Below are 24,922 nucleotides of genomic sequence, written 5' to 3'. Positions count from 1 at the left end.
AACAGAATATTTTATATAGATTTTTTTTAATGAAAACTTAAAATCCTGCATTATTTTCCGGACAACCCAATATATTTTTGACTTTTTATAAAAACTCCCCTAAATATTTTCCTCTATCAAGAAAGGATTATAAAATTGTAATTATATTTTTGTAATTGTTTAATTGTGCACTTATTAAAATAAGTAGATTGCGAATGTATGCTTTTACCATCTTCAGTGAGTACCTTAAAAGGACAAAATGAAAATGAAGAAAGTGTAAAAAAACAACACAGTGTGCCATTTGCCCCCCACATCAGTGAGAGGTTCAGGTTCTTGCTAATGCCGGATAATGCCAGGCACCATAAAACACTTACTTGTGGATGGCTACTTGAATGAGGGCTGGAAAAATACCTTTTTCTGAAAAAAAAATCCTCTCATAAAAGCACTTAAAAAGGAAAATAAAAAGAAAACCTAGGATTGTACGGTTAGAGAAGAGGAATGAAAAAACTAAAAAAATAAAAATTTTTATAATGATATATCTAAGATTGATTAAATGTATCAAAAACAGCAAATTTTAATAAATATTCATATATTTTTGTACAAATAAAAAAAATATTTACAGTTTTAAAAATTTTCAAAGGTAACTTTATATTCAAAACTTTGTACGAAACTAATTTTGGCTTGTAGTTAGTATGAAATGGTAATCTGGACCTGCTTGTTGAACTCTGGCTCGCTTGGATTCTCTTCGCACAACTTACCGTTGTTAGGAGGCCGTACTTTATTAAACCTGAAAAAAAATGCACAATAGCACAAAAAGAGAAAAGCGTAAGCGCATTTTGTACCTGGTGAAATCCCCTTTGCAAAGCCTCCAAGGTAGGATGTCGATTTTGTCGTGCAACACGACAGAGACGTCGGGCGAGATGTAATTCGGACTTCCTGCACCCGAACCACGTGTTATCAACTTTCGGTCCCTGATATAATAATTCTTTACGTACAATTTTTTTTAATGCTATTTTTAATATACCTGTCATAACAGCAATGCTGCGCTGAAAGTGAAGTGCTTCCGTGGTCAATCTGTGACCTGATGCAATATTCAGCTCCAAGTTTGTAAATATCCAAACGCTCATTGCTTGCATCTTTCCAGTAAAAAAATCTGAAAATTATTTAATTTATTTTTCATAATAGGTTAAAGAATTTTTTAAAAACTGACTTGTTTTGAGTTTGGTCCCAAATCCTGTTTTCATAAAATATACCCGTAGGGTAATTACAAGGGCAGTCCGGCAATGGGCCTAAAAATATACCTTGAAGCTCCTGTCTACAATCAGCCAGCTGAAATGTTTTAAATTATACTTATATTTTAATACTTCCTGTGAGGTGATGAATTATTTTGGCCTGTCAAACATATTTAGGCTTCTCATCATCTTTCAGGCCAAAATGATTGGAAACAAGAAAACTACATAAATATATTTTTCTTAAGATGTATATTGTATGCTTAATAAGTAACCAAGTGACAATAATCAAGAAAAGACCCTAGCTAGCGGAAAATGTAAAAAATAAAAAGTTACCCTATCACATGGTGTCATTCCTTCAGAATGGACTGATGTGAAGTTTTCAATGGCAGATATGATGTGTACAAGAGCGTTATTGAGGTTGAACTGTACATCGTCTTTTAAAGAAGAAATGTCCAGGTCGTATTCCTCTTTATCAAATTGAACGACGTCCAAAGGCTCTTTGAACCGTTCTTCTTCGTCTTCTTCAGCTTGACTGCTGTTTGTATTCAGCGTATTTAATAGTTTCATCCCTTTATTGTGCCCAGTCCCAGGTCGGTTCTGATTTTTTACTCTCCTGGTGACATTTTTGAATTTTCTTTGAGAGCTGTTCTTACGCTCTGGGTAAAAATGGGACGAGCTTTTCAGCACAGGGCGTACTGGCCGGGGTGATTCCCGGCTGAAGGTTTTCGTCGTACTGTGAAGTATCCTCTGTACCTCATCACCTGAAAATATTTTGTTAAACATTCTGTTCTGGGCTAATTATAATTAATAAGAAAAAAAAAATACCAAGTAGTGCTAATGTTCGATTTTGCACTAAAAACTGTTTTTCAAAATATCTTCTGGCTGAACCATGCTTCTGTTTCCTCTTCCCTCGTCCACCTCCCATTCTCATTCTTTTCTTTTTACCATGTCTTATCGTCTCTTTGTTCGTTTCCTAAAAATGTTAATTACGGGTTAATTGGGTTTTCAAAAACCTAGTTGACTGATTTTCATGGTTGATAATTAGTTTTAAAGAAATTGACAAGTGCATTTTATAACTGTGTCAAAAAATTTCTGCCTAATAATTTTCTCATTTTCTTATAGAAATATTTTATATATTTTAATGGTACATACGTCGTTAAAAAGCAACATTTCTCTTTTTTTCAAATGGACCTTTCCACCTTAAAAATCCCTTTACCAGTTTTTGAATTATAGCCGTTTCAATCAGATAATCCAATGATGACTTTTTAAAAATCAGAAAAATTGTATGGGTCAAAAAAAGATATATTTTTTAACAATAATTCAAATTTAGGGATTTCTACAGGTGCTGAAATTTCATGTTAGTTCCAAGGAAAAAAAAATTATGACAGTTTACTTGAAAAATATTTGGTTTTTAGAAATTGATAAGCTTCGATAGCATTTACTATATGTTTATTGCAATTTACACAGAAAATTTTGTACGATATATTCATATAATTGATTTGAGCAAATAGAACGGCAAAATAGAAATATTTAAAAATGGAAAATATCAACTTTCAAAATTTTTTGGCAAAATCCAATTCACAAGAATATCTGATATTTTGGAGTACATGATCACCAAAAAAAAGTTTGGTCCAAATTCCGGACACACCAACATGGTCGTTCCCTTGTAAGTTAACAATTGTAACTCACTTCTAATATGCAATACTTCCCCGTGGTTAGATGTGGGGACAGAAAGCAAAAAAAAAAACTGCCCTGAGGATGGCATTATAAAAGCAGAAAGCTTTGAGCTTGTATTGGGTTGTCCGGAAAATAATGCAGGATTTTGNTTTGGTGAAATGTTGTATACTAAAAAAAAAACTAACTGAAAATTGGCAGATTTTAGGACCTAAAATAGTCAGATTTTTCTATTTCCGCTTTCTTCCTCATTTCCAATTAAACAAACTCTAGTAGGACGAAATGGATTTTCTTGTTAAAAGGATGTTACAGGCAGTCGACTAGATGCCGTTAATATGGTTTTATTATAGGGTAATAAAACGAGAGAAACAAGGTAGCTGAAAGCATAAAGAATGTCCCGTCGTATTTTACTCGGTGACCTCTGAGGCGGCGAGCCGGCCAATTCTTGATGATTATCATCAAGGCTGGAAGTGCCGAAGGCACCGCCTCGGGCCGGCCATGAAACCCCAATTCGATTCCAATAAATACGATCATCTACTCGGTCCATGCATTATTTATCTCCCCATTCCCGTATTATCCATTTGACTTCGTGCTTTTCGGTTTTCGTTATTAGAAATTTAGTACGCCCGTTTCAGTCGTACACATTACCCACACTGAACCACCTATGGAAGTGTCGGACTTTTTTTTTCTTAAAGAATTTCTATGAGAAAATTTATGAATTTCAGCCATGTTTTATAACAAAAATATAACAACTTCGGCTACTCGTGTTACAAACTTTACCCGTAGATTCTACACGCAAAATGGAACCAAAAAGTCCTAATTAACTACGGTCCGAATCTCAGCAGTTTCGGAGTTATTTCACTTTTTCTGATTCTTTTAAGATTTCACGATCTTGCTTCAAATAAACAATGATAACTCCAAAACTAAAAGGTTTTGGACAAATCCGTTAATACTTTTGAAAACTACGTTAAACTTCCAATAAGATGTGATCAATACTAAAACCTGTAAACCGTCCTGAAATAAGCGTTTTAGTAGCGATAACTTTAAAAAAAAAATCTTTTTTCAAAGTTGAAAAACTTTCTATGGTGATTCTAAACTACTATTTCCAAACTTAGAAACCAGAAAATTTCAGAAAACTTACTTCATTTAATATCTTTTTTAGTGGTGTAATTTCTTTTTTAATTACTTTTTTCAAACATGAAGAAATTGATGGAGGAAAGGAAAAAAATTCATCCAAAATTTCCTTACGTTTTTTATTTTTTATTGTCATTAATCTTTCCATCTTACCAATCCTTCAACCACGGTTTTTTTCCTTTCCTCCATCAATTTCTTCATCTTTGAAAAAAGTAATTAAAAAAGAAATTACACCACTAAAAAGAATATTAAATGGAGTACCTTTTCTGAAATTTTTTCGTCTCTAGGTTTGAAAATAGTAATTTAGAATCACCATAGTAAGTTTTTCAAGTTTCAAAAAAAAAATTATTTGTCAAAGTTCTCGCTACTAAAAGGCCTATATTACGAAGGTTTACAAGTTTAACGTTAACCACATCTTATTGGAAATTTAAAGTAGTTTTCAAAAGTATCAACGGATTTGTGCAAAACCTTTTAGTTTTAGAGTTATCATTGTTTATTTACATTTTGGATGTGGAAAAGTGAATTTATACAATGCAAAATATATTTTTTATATATTCAATCAAAGTATTTGTTCAAAATGTAATTGTTATATGTAAACAATGTTTGTAAATCCCAGGCCCTGAAGATGATCTCAATAGAGGTCGAAACGTGACACGATAAAGAAAATGTTTTTCTAAAACCTACATCACACCAGACCGCATCTCACGATTTCTAAATAAATATTTGTTTATATACTTCATCATATGAAATCAACACATTTGCTCTTTCAAACAAATTCGATAACAAGAAAAATCTATATATCATTATTGTTTAAAGTATTCAATATTGTTAAGAACTTTTTATGGGAAAAATGATTAATTCAGTACAAAAATTCTGCATCTTCGGGTCAAAACTGGGTAACGAACATTCAGGATCAAGGTGACTTGAAGAAGAAAGCACATTCAGTTGCTACTGCCTAACTTTCCTTGGCGATATTAGGTCTGAGTCGGTCAAGGAAATTTGAGATAACTTAATCTGTAAAAACCTAAATATGACAATCTGTAGACATGTTTAAGATTGTATCGCCTTGATGATGACCTTAAAAAGATCGAAATCTTGGTAGTAGTTTTTTTTGCTTTCTTATTCAAAAGTCTATACCTTGATCGTGAGTAGTTCTTGTACTGAAAACAAAAAACAGTTCAAAAACAAATTTTCAGGAATTTAAAGTTTAAGCGTTTTGGTATAAATTCAATTTATGTTTTCCATTTCCTTCCCCTGTCCTATGAGAAGTCTTCCTTCTCGACTTCATCAGTTATACAGTCTGTCATTCCTAGAATAATGCCAAAATTGGACCAGTTTTTTGATAGCCTATCCTCGCTGATTTCTGTTAATCCAATTAACAAATTAATGAAATAACATTTAAAAAGACAACAAATAAATTAACAAAAATCACCAACGATAGACCAGGATGATAGGTGACTGTCAAACAATAGTTTTATCATCACGCAGACCCCAGGAGGAAATCTCACAATTTTTATTTTTGCCCCAAGGTATATTTAGTAATATGATAGCCACCTTAGACCACAGCATGAACAACAGAGACCCCACATAGAAAAACCCAACTGCCAAACATCCCTCCCAAAAACCTCTCCGTTAGACCTATAGTGAAATAAGCCAGCCCCTACATACAAAGCATGTTGCAGACATTCTAAAATTCAATTTAAAGTTTTAAAAACAAGAAGATGTCAATCCCCTCAACTGCCAAACCAGTCTGCTTTCGTAGAAGAACCAAATCAATCTGTCTAAGTAAAGAGGCTATCGACACACTAAAAAATATAGTACACAAAAGCACTGCGACTTACAAAACCCGTATACATTTAACTGAGACATACACACCCGAAAAGATGGAGAACCAAACATCTCCGACCCCTCGAGGAGAACCAGTTCCTAAAGATTATGGCTGATAATGGACACCATCTATCTAGACGTACTTTAGACCCACTGAAAAAACACTTAGCGATCTTAACACCATATACTAAAGCATCCATTAGAGAAACTGAAAAAAGCCAAAAAAAATCCATCAATTAGGTTTAGACACTCACCAAAATAACGAAATTGACTTCCAAATATAGACAACACCCAATGGTTTTCGTAGGTACATGAATTCATCTTTAGATTTTTTAAAATATATTTAGTACTCCTAATAACCTTCGTTGCCAGATCTAGTGAGAATTTATTTAAATATGACGCTAGTACAAATTGAAATTTATATACGCTTTTATTTTAAATTGGTTGGGTCAAAGTTCCTTACTATCGTCCAAACAAGCTTTAGCTGAAAGAACTGATTTCTTTTATGAGTGCAGATCTTTTCTGAATCATTTAGCAGATTTGAAAAATTTCGCGAAATGACCCATATATGAAATAAGGCAACAAATTTTGGCTTCCTTACGAAAAAGTAAACATTCTCACTGCAAACTGGGCAGGGTGGGCTGTTAAAAATTAGTGGCCGTTATAAAATTCTTTGTCAATCGTTTGTACTCATTCCGCGCATATTTATCCGGGGGTTTTTTTTTTATTCACAAGTGAAATATAGAAAAACGTTTGGACCTTTGGTCGCATATGGAGCCTCCTAGTTTGGGAGCTAAAATTCTTGTAAAAGAAGAGACAACATCGATTTAAATTTTTTTTTAAATTTCTTATTTACAATCTTAGGTACAATGCCTGGTCTCTCCGGAGGATAAAGATACGTTGCCTTGCACGAAATTTTGGCCAACTTTGAAAATGCTTATTTTCTCAGCGTTTTAAGTCACAGACCCGCGCTAGATCTCATTTTTTTTTAAATTTCACGCTGAACGATATGGCTTTTTTTTAAATGTTTTTCCTCGCTCCAGTTATTCATCGGTAAATTTAAAAATTCGAGAACATGTTAATTTTTCAGTTTTTACAAAAACTTCAAATTGGGCTATGGAGCCAGGAAATCCTATAGCAATCGATAGGAAATTTTAATAAGCTTTCAGTCTTCCACTTTGCCCAATTTCTCAACCGTTTTCGAGTAATTCGGTGGGTTTTTTACGTGCTCGTGGGAGGGAGTGAGAGAGAGAGAGAGAGAGAGAGAGAGAGAGAGAGAGAGAGAGAGAGAGAGAGNAGATGTTTTTCTGAAACCTACATCACACCAGACCGCATCTCACGATTTCTAAATAAATTTTCTAGCATTGTATAATTAATTTTTTATCTAAAATTTTCTAGCATTTTATAATTCCTTTTTTTATCTAAAATTTTCTAGCATTGTATAAATTCATTTTTTTAATCTAAAGTTTTCTAGCATTATATAAATTCATTATTATTATTACTTTTTAATCGAAAATTTTCTAGCATTGCATAAATTCATTATTATTATTACTTTTTGATCTAAACTTTTGTAGCATTGTATAATTAATTTTTTTATCTAAAATTGTCTGGCATTGTATAAATTCATTATTATTATTACTACTTTTTTATCTAAAATTTTCTAGCATTATATAATTCATTTTTTTCACATCCTACATGTATTTGTAACATTTAAGCAATGTTTATAAATCCAGGCCCTGAAGATGATCTCAATAAAGATCGAAACGTTGGCAAGATAAAGAAAATGTTCTTCTAAAACCTACGTCACACCACACCGCATCTCACGACCTCCAAATAATTTTTACAAAATATTTCGGCCAGGTCTTCCTCGTGCGATTCAGTCGTATTTATAGCTCGTGTTGAAATCTCGTCCCCGGGCTTAATTTGATTAGCGAATTCCAATTATTTTCCCAACGCCGAACACCTTTGAATATTTAAATTTCGCCTCTTACTGTTCACTCTGTCCGTTTGAAGTCGACCGACCGATAACTAATGATGATGATAATGACCAAAGGAGCTAGTAAGAAAATGATCGCTCCCCTTCCACTTGAACAGCTTCTTTGTCGGCTCTTTAAGACCTACTTGGAACCGATTTTTTTTTTCTTAAAAGAATTACTTTGATACCATTTTCGGGACTTATTTTATAAAGTATCATCACGTCGATTAATCAAACAAAAGAAAATAAATTGTAAGTCGGTCATACAAACTTGAGTTATAGTTAAAGCTTTGGATCGAATCTTGGGAAATCGAGAATTTCCGTTTCCTCACGGATGTAATGGGAATGCGAGTGAGAATCGGGAGAAGAGAAAGAGCTAGAGTGAGATGGAAGAAAAGAAAGCAATCTGTCGAGAGTCGGCGGAGATGAAAGGCCGGCAACAATAGTCGGAGAGCACTCTGCCCTAAATCTATTGTCGGCCCCTCTATTCAACTCTCTCATTATACAAAAACAACAAAAAGCTTCGGCCGAAATCCGGATCCGTTTGTAAGCTGTTTACAAGGCCGATATGACGATGAAAACTTCGGTTTAGTGTGTACGATTTGTTCGATTTGAGTGGGTGGTCGTTACGCATTTTCACGAACAAAAAAAACCTTTGTCCGGACAAAGTACAAATACAGGTGTCTTTCGGGTCTTTTTGGCTTTACACAGTCGACTGTCACCCTGACGTTTACGGATTGATAAACGGATGAAAGGTGCCCGGGGCTGACCACAATGAAAAGAATACCCAAAACCCCCAAAAAGGAAAATTCCTGAAATCCCCTGACATACATAAGTATGCTGAATTTCCAAAGGTCGGCTATAGATCCAGGAAGTCATGTTCGACTGGCGCTGGGTCACTTATTGCCTTGCCATCTTTAGCGTGTACATTAATTTCCTTCTTCCTTTCAAAAGCATTTGAGTAAGTAATCCAATGATCCAATGCCTGATCATTATGTACATGTAATACAAAAATTTGAAAGTTTTATTACACTAACGATTCATTTCTTCTATGGTTAAGCTAAAATTTTCTAGCATTGTATAAATTGTGGTCTGGTGTGATGTAGGTTTCACAAAAACGTTTTCTTTATCGTGGCACGTTTCGATCTTTATTGAGATCATCTTCAGGACCTCGGATTTATAAACATTGTTAAAATTTTACATATACATGTAGGATGTGAAAAGAAAAAAGAATTTATACAATGCTAGAAAATTTTAGATTAAAAAAAATAATAATGATGAATTTATACAATGCTAGAAAAAAAGTCGATTAAAAAATATGAATTTATACAATGCTTTTTAATCTAAAATTTTTTAGCATTGTATAAATTCTTTTTTTCTAAAATTTTCTAGCGTTGTATAAATTCATTTTTTTATCTAAAATTTTATTATTATTATTATTATTGTGTGGTGATTAGTGACTTTGATTGAATATAAAAAAATATATATATTTTGCATTGTATAAATTCATTTTTCCACAACCTAAATGTATTTGTTAAAAGGAAACATTGTTTGTAAATCCCAGGCCCTGAAGATGAGCCCAATAAAGATCGAAACGTTGGCACGATAAAGAAAATGTTTCTGAAATCACACCAGACCGCATCTCACGATTTCTGAATAATAATAATAATAATTATTATTATTACTTTTTAATATAAAATTTTCTAGCATTGTATAAATTCATTTTTATCTAAAATTTTCTACCATTGTATAAATTCATTATTATTACTTGTTAATCTAAAACTTTCTAGCATTGTATAAATACATTTCTTTTTATCTAAAATTTTCTAGCATTGTATAAATTCATTTTTTCATATCCTACATGTATTTGTAAAATTTAAACAATGTTTATCAATCCCAGGTCCTGAAGATGATCTCTATAAAGATCGAAACGTTGGCACGATAAAGAAAATGTTTTTCTAGAACCTACGTCACACCAGACCGCATCTCACGACCTCCAAATAATCATCAAATAAAAACGGTCACTAAACACCACACATTTTGTAAAAATTTCAAAGTTTTATTACACTAACGATTCATTTCTTCTCTCAACGCCACAAAAATGATAAATTGACAGACGAGAATTTTTTTTTCTTTTAGTTTTCAAGACTGTTTCAAAAATCGAATCGAGAACATTTCGGATTTATGATTAAGCTGACATATCCATATATTTCTCCTTTTAATACCTGCACAGAATGGATTTCTTCGCAAAATTTTCTCTGGTCATTTTTATACACCAGAAAACTATTGAATTTTTTTCTAAAAACTTTAAATTAGCTTGATAGGTAGAAGAATTTTTTCTGTATGAAAATCCGATGCTAAATTGAAATAAAATATTTCAGAAAAGGACCCAAGGAAATTTAGATCCTGCAAGAAAATCCTCTAAAAATAATTAATGAAAGAAGATCAACAGACAGAATGAAAGAAAAACGGGAGATGATCAAATAAAGGACGAAGTCCGGTTATTATTCCCGAGCTTTTGTATTATGTATTTTATATCAGGTCCTAAATTCATCATAAAACATAACTTTAAACAGACAAAAAATTAATTAGACACATGTGGACTACTCTTTTGTTCTTCCTAAATGTGGTTTAATAGTCTTTCAATAATTAATTTTCTTTAGAGGACTAAATTTCCTTTGGTCCTTTTCTGAAAGGCGATTTTATTTGGATTTAGCATTTATAAAGGCAATTCAAGGTAAAAAAATTATTATAATTTTTTTTTTTAAATTATATTATGTATTATTTTTGTACATAGTTTTTTTACTATGACCACCAACCTCGCGTTAATTTAATATTTTAGCGGAGAATAATTAAACAATTATTTGTAAAGATGATGCGTGAAATTATCAAAAAACAATAAATACAAAACTTTTGCACTTATTCTGTGAGTATTAAAAACAGGATTTTATAGATTTATTATCGTACTTAATCACAAACACGCATAAAATCGTTTTCCAGAAAAAGTCGCATGGAAATTTAGATCCTGCAAGAAAAATCCTCTAAAAATTTGAAGGAAGAACCCATATTCAGAATGAAGGAAAAAGAGGTGAGGTCATTAAAGAGGAAAGGCCGTTCCTTCTTGCCGAGCTTTCGGAATGCATTTTTATCATAAATTTATGAAAGGAACATAACTCTGAACGAAGTAAAAATTATCAATTATAAAAAAAACGTTCTTCCTAAATGCGCTTAATCTTCATTCAATAATTATCCTTAGATTTAAATTTCCTTTCATCCTTTTCTGAAAGACGATTTTATTTGGATTTAGCATTTATACATATACTCAATATTCAAAATATTTAAAAAAAATTGGTTTATATTGTGAGGGGAATTTTATACATAAAAAAATATATATCAATCTCTTGTTAATTTAAGATTTTAATAGAAAATATTTTTAAAAAATATTTGGAATGATGACATCCATAAAATTACCAAAAAAAATACAGTACTCTTAATTTCCATGAGTTCGGTGCGTTTTAAAGACAGGATTTTATAGATTTATTATTATAGTTAATCACATCCAAGCGTAAAATCGTCTTTCAGAAAATAACCCAAGGAAATTTAAATCCTGCAAGAAAAATCGTCCAAATTGTGTTGATCAGGAAGTTTTTCACTCCTTCTTCATTTTAACACATTTCAGCAACCTCAAAAATCAAGGAGTTAGATGGACTAAGTTCAAATGCGGGTGTCTTTCGGGTCTTTTTGGTTTTACGCAGTCGACTGTCACCCTGAATGAATGATAAACGAATGAAAGGTGCCCGGGACTCACCACAATAAAAAGAATACCCAAAACTCCAAAAAGGAAAATTCTGAATTTCCAAAGGTGGGCTTTATAGATCCAAGAAGTCATGTTCAACTGGTGCTGGGTCACTTATTGCCTTCCATCTTCAGTGTGTACATTAATTTCCTTTTTCCTTTGAAAAGCATTTGAGTAACATCCAATGTCCCAAAGCCTGATCAATATGTACCTAATCGCAGACCAAGACCCACATAACCTTTTTTTATTAATCTGTTTAAGTCGTTTCTTTAAAGTAATTACAAATAGCTTGGAAAAGTTTGACATTACGGCTTAGTTATTTACAATTCAAGGATTGACTTTTTGTATCAGGAGGATTATGTTCTATGGTCTTCAGAGAAGGCACATAATTAAGACAGAAACCACCCATAAAAAGAAGCATAGAAGGGTAGAAAAAACAAAGAAAATGAGGATTATATTTGATATATATTTTTCTAGGTTTCTTTCTGATTTTAGCTTTATAGTTATATCTGTTCTTTCGTCAACAAATAAAACAGGGAACAAAATAAATAGCAAAAAGCCAAGCGTATACAATTATAAATAAACAAGAGCCTTTGGAAATTTTGTTTTTAATTCAATTTTCAAATGTGTGGTGATTAGTGACCGTTTGTCGATGATTATTCAGAAATCGTGAGATGCGATCTGTTGTGATGTAGGTTTCAGAATTTTTTTTTTATCGTGCCAACGTTTCGATCTTTATTGAGATCATCTTCAGGGCCTGGGATTTACGAACATTGTTTAAATTTAACAAAAACATTCACTTTTTTCCACATCCTAAATGTATTTGTTAAATGTAAACAATGTTTGTAAATCCCAGGCCCTGAAGATGATCTCAATAAAGATCGAAACGTGGCACGATAAAAAAAACGTTTTTCTGAAACCTACGTCACACCAGACCGCATCTCACGATTTCTGAATATCATTCTTCAAATTTTCACAGGTTCAAACATCAGGGGGTAAATTTGAGGAAGTTGTTCTTTATAAAATTTGTTTTACAGAATCATAGCATAATATTTAGTAATTATTCTAATTTATAATGTCGAGAAAAAAGAAAACTTCTACTGAGAAGGTTTTTGAACAAATTTGAACAATAATCAGAATTTTTCTTTGAAAGTGTTGGAAATATATAATGAGAATATCGTTCTAGAGACTAAACATTAAAAATGTATGAAATATGATAATTATAAATAGATGGCAAAAAATTACAAAACTTATCCTACATTGAATATTCCAGTACGTATACATAAATAAGAGTTTCATTTTCAATAAATGTGTACAATTATAAAACCAGAAAAGTTTTTCTTGTTTTTCGTTTTTTTTATGCGAGAAGTTGGTCTTTTTCGTTTGTGTAGTCTCTTCTTTGTAGTAGGGTAGGAAGTCATTCTTTATAATATTTTTTTTTAAATCATAGCATAATGTTTAGTATTTTAATCTATAATTTCGAGAAAAAAAAACGTAAAGGAAGAGGATTTTTTTTTTTAAAGTGTCGGAAATATATAATGAGAATATAGTTCTAGAGACAAAACATTAAAAATGTATGAAATAGGATAAATGGCAAAACATTATAAAACTTATCCTACAGCTATTGAATATTCCGGTACATCTACATAAATAAGATTTTAATTTCCAATAAATAATTAAACAATTATAAAACCAGAAAGGTTTTTCTTGTTTTTCGTTTTTTTATTTTTCCTTTGTGTAGTCTCTTTTTGGGAAGTCTTTCTTTATAATATTTTTTTAAGAAAATCATAGCATAATGTTTAGTATTTTAATCTATAATTTCGAGAAAAAAAAACTTAAAGTTAGGATTTGACCTTCAAACAATAGTCAGAATTTTTCTTTGTAAGTATTAGAAATGTTCAATGTATCTCTAGAAACATACTAAACATTAAAAATATACGAAATAAGATAAATACAAATAAATAGATAAAAAAGACATGATAAAACTTATTCTACTTAGACAACAGTAGACCTTCAGAATATTCCAGGAAATCTATACAAATAAAAATTTAATTGCCAATAAATGTATTCAATGAGAAGCAAAGAAAAAAAGTTTAATTTTGTGAAATCTAAATCAAATCGTATCTAAAATCAACCCACATTAAGGATGAGGTCATCAAATTAAGAACAAAATCCGTTTCTTCTTGTCTAGCTTTCGTAATAAATATTTCCATCATGGCCTAAATTTATTTTTTTAAATTAATTCTAAGCATTTATTCGATGGCCTCACCTGGTCTTCTTTCATTCTAAAGATAAGCCTATTTAAAATTAATAATCTATTTTAATTCTGTTAGATTAAGATATGCAAACGTGCATTAATAGATTTACTGCTAATGGGGAAAATTAAGCAAACTAGAACTCGAGGTGGGCGTGCTTTATTTATTTATATATTATATTTATGTGTGGTGATTAGTGACCGTTATTCGATAATTATTCAGAAATCGTGAGATGCGGTCTGGTGTAGGTTTCAGAAAAACATTTTCTTTATCGTGCCAACGTTTCGATCTTTATTGAGACCATCTTCAGGCACTCTCAACATGACACGCAAGAATGGCACAGTTACACAGAAGACAAACAGTTTGAGCCCTGAAGATGATCTCAATAAAGATCGAAACATTGGCACGATAAAGAAAATGTTTTTCAGAAACCTACAACACCAGACCGCATCTCACGATTTCTGAATAATTATTATATTTATCTTGTATCCCAGGTTGTTTTTATAGATGTTACTGTTATCTGTTCTTGTTATGGATATCTTAATTGCAAATATTGTCATGTATTTTTTTTTAATTTATGCAAAACAGTGCATCTAGAATTAATTTTCAACAAATTGATGAAATTAGCAAAGCTTTTTCTGGCATAAGTGTATTTTATTCAATTTATGAGTGTTTTAGTTGATAATTTTAGTGTTTTCTTCCATGTCGATCAAATTATAAACAAAAAGGTTCAGTCATTTGGGTTGCAGTTTTTACAGAATCCAAATTTTTTTTTTTTAATAATTGAGTTTCGATCTTACTTGCAAATGATGAATTTTCGATTGGAGGGAGGTCGCCCCTCGAGGGTTGGGGTGCCTGGGGCCGACGGCAGAAGCGGAAGCGGCGAGGGCGAAGAGAAGAAGGAAGAGAAGAGCAACCGCCTTCATCCTCCCGTTTGCTACCCCGTCTCGGATCTCACTGATGTTGGAAGAGCCCCTCCTCCGAGTCGAATCCCTTCGAGCCGAGGGTCTCTTTGATCTCCGCCGACACCACTTGTTAGGGGCCAGGTGAAGTCTAGTCGGCTAGCTAGATAGTTTATCTAGGCCCCCTCCATATACACCGCACCGGTTCAGAAACAATCCTTGGCAAATGACAAAAAGCCCACCTTTCCACGGATAGTTTGGATTTCAGAACTGTTCCCCCCCCCCTTACAACCGCTCTTTACCGGTATAATTTATGTTGGCTTTAAAGTTAATGTATGCTCCCTGGAGTTTCCTGGAAGAGGCGGCTACATAACAGATAAGCCTACCTCCATCTGACCTCTCTTTTTTAAAATCATAAACATTTATCTGCCGAATGATTTATTTTCCGAGAATCGACTCATAAGCCTACCTCACCATATCCCTGCGAGGGAAGTTTTATAGTGTACGACCTGATTTTTTTCCGCAACTTTACACAGAACCCGACCAAAGATGAGATTTTGATCAATGTTTATCACCAGGCTCATTATCCCTTTCCCTCAGCACTTGAACCAAAATCTTTGAAAGTAATCCTAATTTTTTTATTAGGTAAATGGTCATGGAATGAAGAAAATACCAAAAACGTGACCTTCTGTTGTCACATATTGAAACATCTTCAGGATAGTCATGGTCCAGACTAAAATTTACAAAATATGAAGTTAACCAACATTCTTTACAGGCCCCAAAATGGGAAATACATATTTTAAATACAAAAGTGTGTGGACATAAAATATGTATTTCTTAATCAGGGGCCTGTAAAGAATGCTTGCTAACCTTCAAATTTGGTAAATTTTATTCAGGACCATGACTGCCCTTAAGATTGGAAAATATATATTTTAAATACAAAAGTGTAACTTTACAAACTTGTTTTTTCATAGATATGGATAGATCCATAAAGAAAACCTTAGTAAAGTCCACACACACTTTTCTATTTAAAATATGATTTCTCACTCTGGGGCCTGTAAAGAATGCTTGATAACCTCAAATTTTGTAAATTTTAATCAGGACCATGACTACCCTTTATATTGGGAAATATATATTTTAAATACAAAAGTGTAACATTACAAACTTGTTTGTTCATAGATATGGATATATCCATAAAAAAAACCCTTAGTAATGTCCACACCCACTTTTCTATTTAAAATATGATTTCCCATTCTGGGGCCTGTAAAGAATGCTTGATAACCTCAAATTTTGTAAATTTTAATCAGAACCATGACTACCCTTTAGATTGGGAAATATATATTTTAAGTACAAAAGTGTAACATTACAAACTTGTTTTTTCATAGATATGGATAGATCCATAAAAAAAACCTTAGTAATGTCCACACACACTTTCCTATTTAAAATATGATTTCCCATTCTGGGGCCCGTAAAGAATGCTTGATAACCTCAAATTTTGTAAGAGTTAAAAATGGAATCTAAAAATGTAAATAAAAAAAACAGTGCTGTTCATCCAAAAAATGGTTTACTTACCTCCTCAAACTACTAACAGGAAAATACAAAATATGTTTGTAAAAAGATTATTTGGAGATCGTGAGATGCGTCTGGTGTGAGGTAGGTTTTATAAAAACATCTTTATTCTGCCAATGTTTCGATCTTTATACAGATCATCTTCAGGCTCAATAAAGAGTTTTTCTAAAACCTACCTCACACCAGACCGCATCTCACGATCTCCAAATAATCATTACTAACGGTCACTAACCACCACACATTTGTAAAAAGTTTGACCAGATGGTTCCCAAGTAATAACACAATGAATTTGTATTGGCTGACCAAGATGCTTTCTAAACGACCTTGCGAACCATGACCTATTGTGCAATCTCCATTATAGTTTTGAGCTCTTCGTTAAGCTCAAAGCTTTTTATCAGATCCCAAAGCTTCGTAAAGAATGCGTTTCTTTCAGTCTTGAGCTTTTCTTCTCCTATAGGCCTTCGCACAACAATTTCTTGTTCCTGCGAAGAATGTTCTTCCAATATCTGCACAGGCTTGTTTCATCTGGTCCGAGTATACATATGCCTCAAGAATATGTAGTGTCCAGTCAGCAGTACTACTATCATTCTAATTGTACATGTCCTTAGTAGTTCTGCCGTTAGTTTCTGCGATGATAAACTTTTTCGCTTCTATCATGGAATACCATCGCATTTAACCGAGGGTTTATTCTGACTCCATTGTCTGGTGGATCTGTTTTTGGCAATTTGGTATGCCAAAGAAGGGCCGATAGGTATCCTCACCGAGCTTTAATCGGCCAATTTATCGTCGTCCTGATACCGATTGTGTACTATTCAACGCCGAAACATCTGACAGACCAACTCAGCAAGGATAGGCGAGAAACATTTTCGATCAAATTTCAACAATTTCACACGGGGAAATCTCACAAGTTATTTTAGTTTCAAATAAACTAAAAATTATGACAAACAGGCATAGAATTTGTTAGTGTAGTTTGGTAGAAGCATATAGGTTATTGCACCTCTGGATGCCAAGCGTTAGTGACTATAGAATTTGGTTTTAAGTTTTTATAAAACGTTTCGTCTCTTTATCTAATGTGTCAAATTTATTTGGATAACTATATACAGTATCTTTTTTGGTTTCTGTTGATACCCTTTTTCACATATTCCTTTAACCAGGTGACCTCACATTAGGCTCTAAACCGAGTATAGCGACTCGGTCCATTTACAAGAAGAATTTTTGATTTTCGTTTGGAATGCCTTGCTTCTATTTTGGAGTTTGCTAGTTGGATTTGCTAATGCGTAATACAGGTTTTGGTCCCTGTCTATATCTTGTAGAGGCTTCTTGTTTAGCAAGTTTATCAGCTTTTTTATTGCCATTCCTTTATTCCACGACACCCCAAGTCAGAAAGAATGTTATTAGTACATTCTTATACTAGTTGAGCATTAATTTGTTTACAATAAAAGTCTGTATATTTACATCATAGAGGATTATCTATCAAATTTAGGATTATTGCATCTGAGCCTGTCACTAATAACCTTTATACTCTTTAATCTTTACTCAATCCACAGGTAGTTTTGAAGCCATTAGGAACATAATACAATTAAATATGATCAAATTTATATTTTTAGTCGAAAAAAAAACTTGAAAAATGTAATGTAGATTTTTGATTGGTTTAGGTTGATTTTTTGATAGCCATTAATCACCAATGGTTCAGTAAAAATTCAAACATGTTTTAATATTATATTGTTTATTCGGATATAAATTAAAACACTGAGATAAATTATATTTTGGTATTTTTTTAAAATAGATTGTTCAATAATTTCCCTTCGTAGACCCAGCCTGGCTAGTACTTAACAGTTCTTGCCCCTTTTGACAGCACAGGCATCCAGGTTACAACAACAACAAGAGTTCTTGTTGTCAAGGGAACAACAGCTAAAACTCCAGTGAAGCCGAACGAAGAAAATACAAAGAAAACAATGGTAACTGTTAAAAACCAACAAAGAAAATAGCCAGCGTTTTAATTAAAATTATATTTCAGTCTAACGTCAACGTGTGCGAAATTGAAGATGATGTCAAAGAAGCATTGAAAAAATTCCGATTCAGAAAGGCAGAAACAAGCGCCGCCCTTATCCGTAATATAATAATAATTGAGTAATAAAAATTTTAAAATGTCTGATTCGTTTGATTTTCAGTTAAGGTGGACAAACAGGCGCAGAAGATCTGCATCGATGAATTGGTCGAGGTGAGAGACCATTTGATAAATTTATTTTTATTGCAAATAATTTTTTTAAATATTAAACTTATAGTTAAATTTGCTTCCATCGTATACATTTTGAATAATTTAAGACAGTGAATTTTTCACGCATGACTCATTATGACTAAAGCTGCGTATGAAAAAAAAGCAGTTTTATCTATTCTCAAAAAACAAAAAAATCAATTTATGCATAAGGTACATAAAGAACAAACTGTAAGACTAACTACTGTATATTATCTAGCATTACTTGACTAAGCATATGTGATTATTCTTTTACACCCAATTAGCTTGATTAGGAATTAACGAGCGATGTTTTATAAACATAAAAAGCAAACTAACGTTCAGGATGTTTTACCCTTGACTCCTAATTAGGACTATAATTAATAATAGTAAGTCACTTTTACAACGTTACTCAGTTTTAAGTTAATTTTAGAGTTGGTGGGTTTGAGGGAATCTGTACTAAAGTTTTATTATTAGAACTGAGAAAAATCAGTTCCTCACTGAAGAAGGCCCAAAGCTTATATAAGATACATAGTGCCAGTTCATAATATATGCTGAAAAAACAGTTTTGGTTTGATATGTTCAGATTTTTTTTTCATGATGATTGGGTTTTTAAGGCAGGGTGATGATGATCAACTTAAAATTATGACGGAAAATGATACTCAGTATATAAAAGGTTTGACAATTCTTCATATTTGTTGGAAATTCTGTTCGTCCAGGAGTGACAGTTTTGGTTTGTCATGTTTGGAGTTTTTTCTCATGATGATTGGGTTTTTAAGGCAGGGTGATGATGATTAACATAAAATTACGATGGAAAATGATACTCATTATATCAAGGTTTGACAAATCTTCATATTTATTTTTTATTTTTTAAATAGGGTTTGTGAAGTTGTGACAGCTTTGGTTTGTCATGTTCGGTGATTTTTCTCATAATGACTGGGTGTTAAGGCAGGCTGATGATGATTAACTTAAAATTACGATGGAAAATGATATTCAGTATATCAGTTTGACAAATCTTCGTATTCTTTGGAAATTCTGTTCGTGCAGGAGTGACAGTTTTGGTTTGTTATGTTGAGAGATTTTTTCATGATGATTGGGTTTTTATATGCACGCTGATGATAATTAATATAAAGTTATGATGGAAAATGATACTCAGTATATCAAAGATTAGACAAATCTTCATATTTTTTTAAAATAGGGTTTGTGCAGGTGTGACAGTTTTGGTTTGTCATGTTCTGAGTTTTTTCTCATGATAACTGGGTTTTTAAGGCAGGGTGATGATGATTAACTTAAAATTACGATGGAAAATGATGCTCAGTATATCAAAGTTTTGACAAATCTTATTTGTTGGAAATTTTGTTCGTGCAGGAGTGACAGTTTTGGTTTGTTATGTTTGGAGATTTTTTTCATGATGATTGGGTTTTTATAAGCAGGCTGATGATAATTAACTTAAAATTATGTTGGAAAATGATACCCAGCATATCAAAAGTGGATCAAAGTTCATGTCTGTTGAAGATACTGTTTGGTGTATAAGTGTCAATTTTAGTTTGTCATATTTGGAGATTTTTCTCATGATGATTGTCTTTTTAAGGCTGTCTGATGTTAAACTTAAAATTATGATGGTACATGACACTCAGAATATCAAAGGTTTGACAAATCTTCGTATTTGATGGAAATTCTGTTTGTGCAGGTGTGACAGTTTTGGTTTCTTATGTTCAGTGATTTTTCTCATGATGACTGGGTTTTTAAGGCAGGGTGATGATGATCAACTTAAAATTATGATGGAAAATGATGCTCAGTATATCAAAGTTTTGACAAATCTTATTTGTTGGAAATTCTGTTCGTGCAGGAGTGACAGTTTTGGTTTGTTATGTTTGGAGATTTTTTTCATGATGATTGGGTTTTTATAAGCAGGCTGATGATAATTAACTTAAAATTATGTTGGAAAATGATACCCAGCATATCAAAAGTGGATCAAAGTTCATGTCTGTTGAAGATACTGTTTGGTGTATATGTGTCAATTTTGGTTTGTCATATTTGGAGATTGGTCTCATGATGATTGTCTTTTTTAGGCTGGCTGATGATGTTCAACTTAAAATTATTATGGTAAATGACACTCAGAATATCGTAGATTTGACATATCTTCTTAATTGTTGAAAATACTGTTTGTGCATGTGAGACAGTTTTGGTTTGTCATGTTTGGAAAATTTTCTCATGATTACTGCATTTTTGCTTTCATAGTTGGTTGATGATTAATGTGAAATGATGTTTGAAAATGATACTCAGCATATCAAAAGTTGACAAAGTTGATCTATATTTCATTTATAGTAGTTTTGGCCCTTTTACATGTTGGTGAAATGTGTAGGCATTCAGGCTACAATGAATGTAATGAGAACAAGTTCATATTGTTTAGTTATCCCCGATCATTTTGATCTGGTCGTTTACCCAAAGGAGGGTTTGTCTGATTTTTGTTTAGTCTGGCGGTTAGAATAATAATACCGTGTTCTAGCAAAAAAGTGAAGGGACAAGCAACAAAAGAAGGCAGGAAGCCAAAATGACAGACCAAAACAGTGACTATAGACAGATGGCAATTATCAGGAATGACTAAGCAAATTAATTAATGTTTAGTTATGTCTGTGTGATAAAATTAGGAATAAGCATATTCAACAATTAAATTGAGTATAATCATTTTTTTTCCAATACAGTCCAGCTTTTCCAAACTGATTGGGACCAAGCCTTGTTTAAATTCGCGAAAATGCAAATTATTAATAATGCAAAAGGAAGCAAGAAAGCCGGAAAAAATAGGACAAAGTCGTTTCGGATCATTTTGGTTGACCTATTTTTGCCTTGTCGGATACATTAATTTTATACAAAACCCACCAACAAAGATGGTGACAAGTCAAAACACGTTTGACAGACCAAAACGTTTATTACGGACCAAACAGGTCCAATTATTATGCTGACAGAATTTCTTCATAAAAGTACAGCTAAAATTCGACAGTAGAGTTTGGAATGGGCAAATGACCGTTAATAACATTGAAATTTAACTGGGAAATACAAAAAAAAAAAAAATTACATTGATAACAGCTGAAGAGGGGAATGGGCAGCACCCCGAAATCAATACTTGTTTAAACTACAAAGATTACTTTTTATAAAAGTGTGTTTTTGGTCGTCTTTGGAATAGAGCGGGTCAAGATAAAAAATATATTGTTCAAACTAAAAAATTTCACCTCCACCAACCGAAAGGCATTCGACTTGGTCTCCACTCTAAGGGAGAAATATGTCTTGATTACCCTGGGTATGATTCCGAGGTATCCCAGGATAGAGGCATGTAAAAAAATTCATCCAAGTTTTATCACAGAAATTAATATCACAACTACTAAACCTGGAATTCCTGACTTCTGAAGTATATATAGACTTCTAACAGCAGAAACAATGAATGAGTGAAAAAAGTACTTTATTAGAAAAACAAAAGAGAGAAAAAAATTGCACATAACGGCAGTGGTTATCAATACCATATATACCAGAGTCGGACTATAAATTTTTAATAAACAAAATAAGACTAAATATTTCTTCTCCAGCAATAAACAAAAGAGAAAAAAAAACTATATAAGTAAAATAAAATAACATATCTAAGTAATATTTACATACACTTATGCATATATAAATAACCTGGGTGTCTCTTTTTTGTACATTAAACACTTAATAATTGAAATAAAAAATAGTTCTTTTCTGTAGTTCCAGGCTTCCATTGCAAACTTTACTAACTTTAAGCATTTGGGGTTATTTAATAAAGACATAAGGGGGGCGTTGGTGGCCGAACCGTCTTCCTGAGGGTTGATATGACCTCTGCTGTGGTAAACCCTTGAAAAAAAAAAAAAAAAAAAAAATAGGTGCTCTCTTGTTAACATTGCCTATATGCCGTACTCAGAATTCTGCTAAAACTGGGCATTCTGCTAAAAAGTGAAAACAATCTTCTCGAGCCTGCCTGTTGCAGAGCACTAATCAGAACTGTTGACTCTTGTGGAATTATAATTAAGGTAAAGAGTAATTCGCACCTAACTTTCAAAAACCAGCGAGTTAGCGGAATGGATGGAATTTTAGAACTTGAGACTATTCACTATTTTTCGTGGTCTGCTTGACCAATTAATATCATCACGATTACACGACATTTGAAAAATGGCAGAAAGGAGGGAAAATTCAAACTGTGGGGTTGAGATGGGAAGTTAGTGTCCAAGTGGATCGAGGTCACGATAGCTCAAGTGGTAGAGTAGCGGCGTATCAAGCCGAAGGTCGTGGGTTCGAATCCCACTCGTGACACGACTTTTTTATCTCAACTTAAAACCTTAATTAATTGGATGATATTAATTGGTCAAGCGGACCACGAAAAATAGCAAATTTAATTAATTAAAATGAAGTATACGTTCACTAAAGCTCTCCGTGGCCATTTCACTTGTCGCTGAGAATCAAATAGATTACATGACATTGAAAAATGGAAAAAAGGAGGGAAAATTCAAAAGGTGGGTTGAGATGGGAAGTTGGTGTCCGAGTGGATCGAGGTCACGATAGCTCAAGTGGTAGAGTAGTGGGGTATCAAGCCAAAGGTCGTGGGTTCGAATCCCGCTTGTGACAATGACTTTTTTATCTCAACTTAAAACCTTAATTAATTGGACTTTGCACTATGTTCAAGAAAGGTTGATTGACATTAAGATCCTTGTACAGAAAAAACCTAGAGGGATTTTGAGCATGAAGGAAACATTTCACTGAGAGGTGCGGATATGGTTGATCAATTTTTAGTGTAAAAGTGGCCACTCTTTATAATTGTCCAAAAAAATTGGAAAAATTGTCACTGAGATGAACTTGTCGAGCCAAGGTATTCCAGCAAGAGAACCATGATATTTTGGACCTTATGATTTTCAGCACAATATTCCTGGGAAGGTTAGGAAGCTGCAGATATAGGAAGTATGTAAATTGAAACAAAAAAGTTCAACTGAGGGGTCAAGGTAGATCATGTAGTTAAGGGTGAAAGAAGGGATGAGATAAATTTTACGGATAAAATAGCGTTGTAGGGATTCAATTGTTTCATAGCGCTGGAAACCCCAAGCCTGGGAAGCGTAGGACACAATCGGGCGGCAAACAGCCAAAAGTTTGTATTTACTAAACCCGGGGCAGATTATTCGAAATGAGTCTTTCGCATGAACATTGAATGAAAGTTTAGTTGTGAGAATTAAGCCCAAATATTTATACTCACTGACTATTTCAATGCGAGAGCTCTTAAAATACCAGAGTTTATTAGCCGCAAGCCTAGCAGCAGAAACAAGCCTGTATAGATATTGTCAAGAAAAAGAAACCTAAGAAAATTTAACAAAGCTTTGGGATCTGGTAAAAATCCTTAGGATTTTAGTAGAGCTCTAGAAATGGAGATTGCACAATAGATCAATATTTGTCATCGGGCGCAAGATCCTAAATAGGCCGACTCCTTTTAACCAGATTTCATTTTTTACCAATTATTGAAATAGTTTAGTTATAAGTGAAATTATTATTTACCCATTTAAATGTTGGTTTATTTGCTTTTATGTAAAGGACACCAGCTTGGATGATTTGCAAGAAGTGTTACCCGGGCACCAGCCCAGATACGTCGTTTACACTTGCCGTCTAGCCCATCCGGACGGAAGAGTATCATTTCCGATGTGCTTTATATATGTCACACCAAGGGGTAACTAGTAATAGCTTAATAAGGTTCTTAAAATGTTCAGTGTAATGTGAATTTTACCTCTTTTTCTACTGTTTGCACATTGATAAGTAAATTATATTTGTTTTACCTTTGTGTTTTTAGACTGCCAGACCGACTTGCAGATAATGTACGCTGGGACGAAAATAGCCGTGCAAAGAGAGGCCAATCTTCCTCTCGCTTATGAGGTACGTGAGCTGGACGAGCTCACCGACGAATGGCTTTACTCGAAGCTTTTAAAATAGATCGCAACATAAATCACATACTGTATTACCTTAACCAATAACGTTACCTTTTTTTAATATACCGTCGTCGTTTGATATCTGTGGAAACATTTCTAAGCTGCCAAGTTTTTTAAATTGATGCATTGTGATAATTGTGCATTTATATAAGTCATTACTTACCAAATGCATTTATATACAAATTTTGTTTGTGATATTTAACATTGATATTAACATCTTATAACAGACATAGTTTTTTCTACCAATTATTTAAATGTGTCAAGAGAAAAATTGCATTATGAAAAAGAGAAAAAGTAACAGGATGAGTATTTAAATCATTTTATTTATGTATTCAATTAACAATGTTTTTTGTAATAAAGTTTTATTGTAAAAA

The 24,922-nt window shown here is 32.8% G+C and overlaps 2 protein-coding genes and 1 non-coding gene across 6 annotated transcripts; 2 read left to right on the top strand and 1 right to left on the bottom strand.

The window, feature by feature from the left end:
- Positions 1–31: 31 nt before the first annotated feature.
- LOC106670084 (isthmin-like) lies at positions 32–24,270 on the bottom strand. 3 transcript variants are annotated; one of them, XM_014400096.2, is made up of 7 exons: positions 14,673–14,994; positions 2,037–2,184; positions 1,545–1,972; positions 1,190–1,308; positions 1,004–1,132; positions 822–950; positions 32–766 (listed from the first exon to the last, which is right to left on the bottom strand). In XM_014400096.2, the coding sequence occupies exons 1-7, from the start codon at positions 14,796–14,798 to the stop codon at positions 667–669; spliced, it is 1,179 nt and encodes a 392-aa protein (XP_014255582.1). In that variant the 5' UTR covers positions 14,799–14,994; the 3' UTR covers positions 32–666. The 3 variants fall into 3 exon arrangements, with proteins under 3 accessions (XP_014255582.1, XP_014255585.1, XP_014255583.1); XM_014400099.2 differs by lacking the exon at positions 14,673–14,994 and adding an exon at positions 24,124–24,270 and having other exon boundaries at positions 34–766; XM_014400097.2 differs by having other exon boundaries at positions 677–766; positions 822–915; positions 14,673–15,001.
- Positions 17,910–24,629, top strand: LOC106670085 (glia maturation factor beta). Of its 2 annotated transcripts, XM_014400101.2 has the most exons (6): positions 17,910–17,972; positions 18,155–18,301; positions 18,361–18,454; positions 18,515–18,564; positions 24,160–24,292; positions 24,413–24,629. In XM_014400101.2, the coding sequence occupies exons 2-6, from the start codon at positions 18,299–18,301 to the stop codon at positions 24,550–24,552; spliced, it is 420 nt and encodes a 139-aa protein (XP_014255587.1). In that variant the 5' UTR covers positions 17,910–17,972; positions 18,155–18,298; the 3' UTR covers positions 24,553–24,629. The 2 variants fall into 2 exon arrangements, with proteins under 2 accessions (XP_014255587.1, XP_014255586.1); XM_014400100.2 differs by lacking the exon at positions 17,910–17,972 and having other exon boundaries at positions 18,083–18,301.
- On the top strand, positions 22,824–22,896 carry Trnad-auc. The gene has a single exon. It is a non-coding gene; the product is annotated as a tRNA-Asp (tRNA).
- Positions 24,630–24,922: the final 293 nt, after the last annotated feature.

The sequence above is a fragment of the Cimex lectularius genome, unplaced genomic scaffold (assembly GCF_000648675.2).
Source record: "Cimex lectularius strain Harlan isolate CLEC.00 unplaced genomic scaffold, Clec_2.1 scaffold49, whole genome shotgun sequence".
In the NCBI taxonomy this organism is placed as follows: Eukaryota; Metazoa; Arthropoda; class Insecta; order Hemiptera; family Cimicidae; genus Cimex; species Cimex lectularius.
The sequence above is the reverse complement of the archived record's forward strand: the minus strand, read 5'-3'. Positions and strand labels throughout refer to the sequence as shown.

Excerpts from the sequence above, each read along its gene's own strand:
- LOC106670085 (XM_014400101.2), top strand. Across the intron at positions 18,565-24,159 it reads GCATCGATGAATTGGTCGAG|GACACCAGCTTGGATGATTT; the intron begins GTGAGAGACCAT and ends TTTTATGTAAAG. Across the intron at positions 24,293-24,412 it reads TATATATGTCACACCAAGGG|ACTGCCAGACCGACTTGCAG; the intron begins GTAACTAGTAAT and ends TTGTGTTTTTAG.
- LOC106670084 (XM_014400096.2), bottom strand. The coding sequence starts at position 14,798 with ATGAAGGCGGTTGCTCTTCTCTTCCTTCTTCTCTTCGCCCTCGCCGCT. Across the intron at positions 1,309-1,544 it reads GAATGACACCATGTGATAGG|CTGGCTGATTGTAGACAGGA; the intron begins GTAACTTTTTAT and ends AAAACATTTCAG. Across the intron at positions 1,133-1,189 it reads TGGGACCAAACTCAAAACAA|ATTTTTTTACTGGAAAGATG; the intron begins GTCAGTTTTTAA and ends AATAATTTTCAG.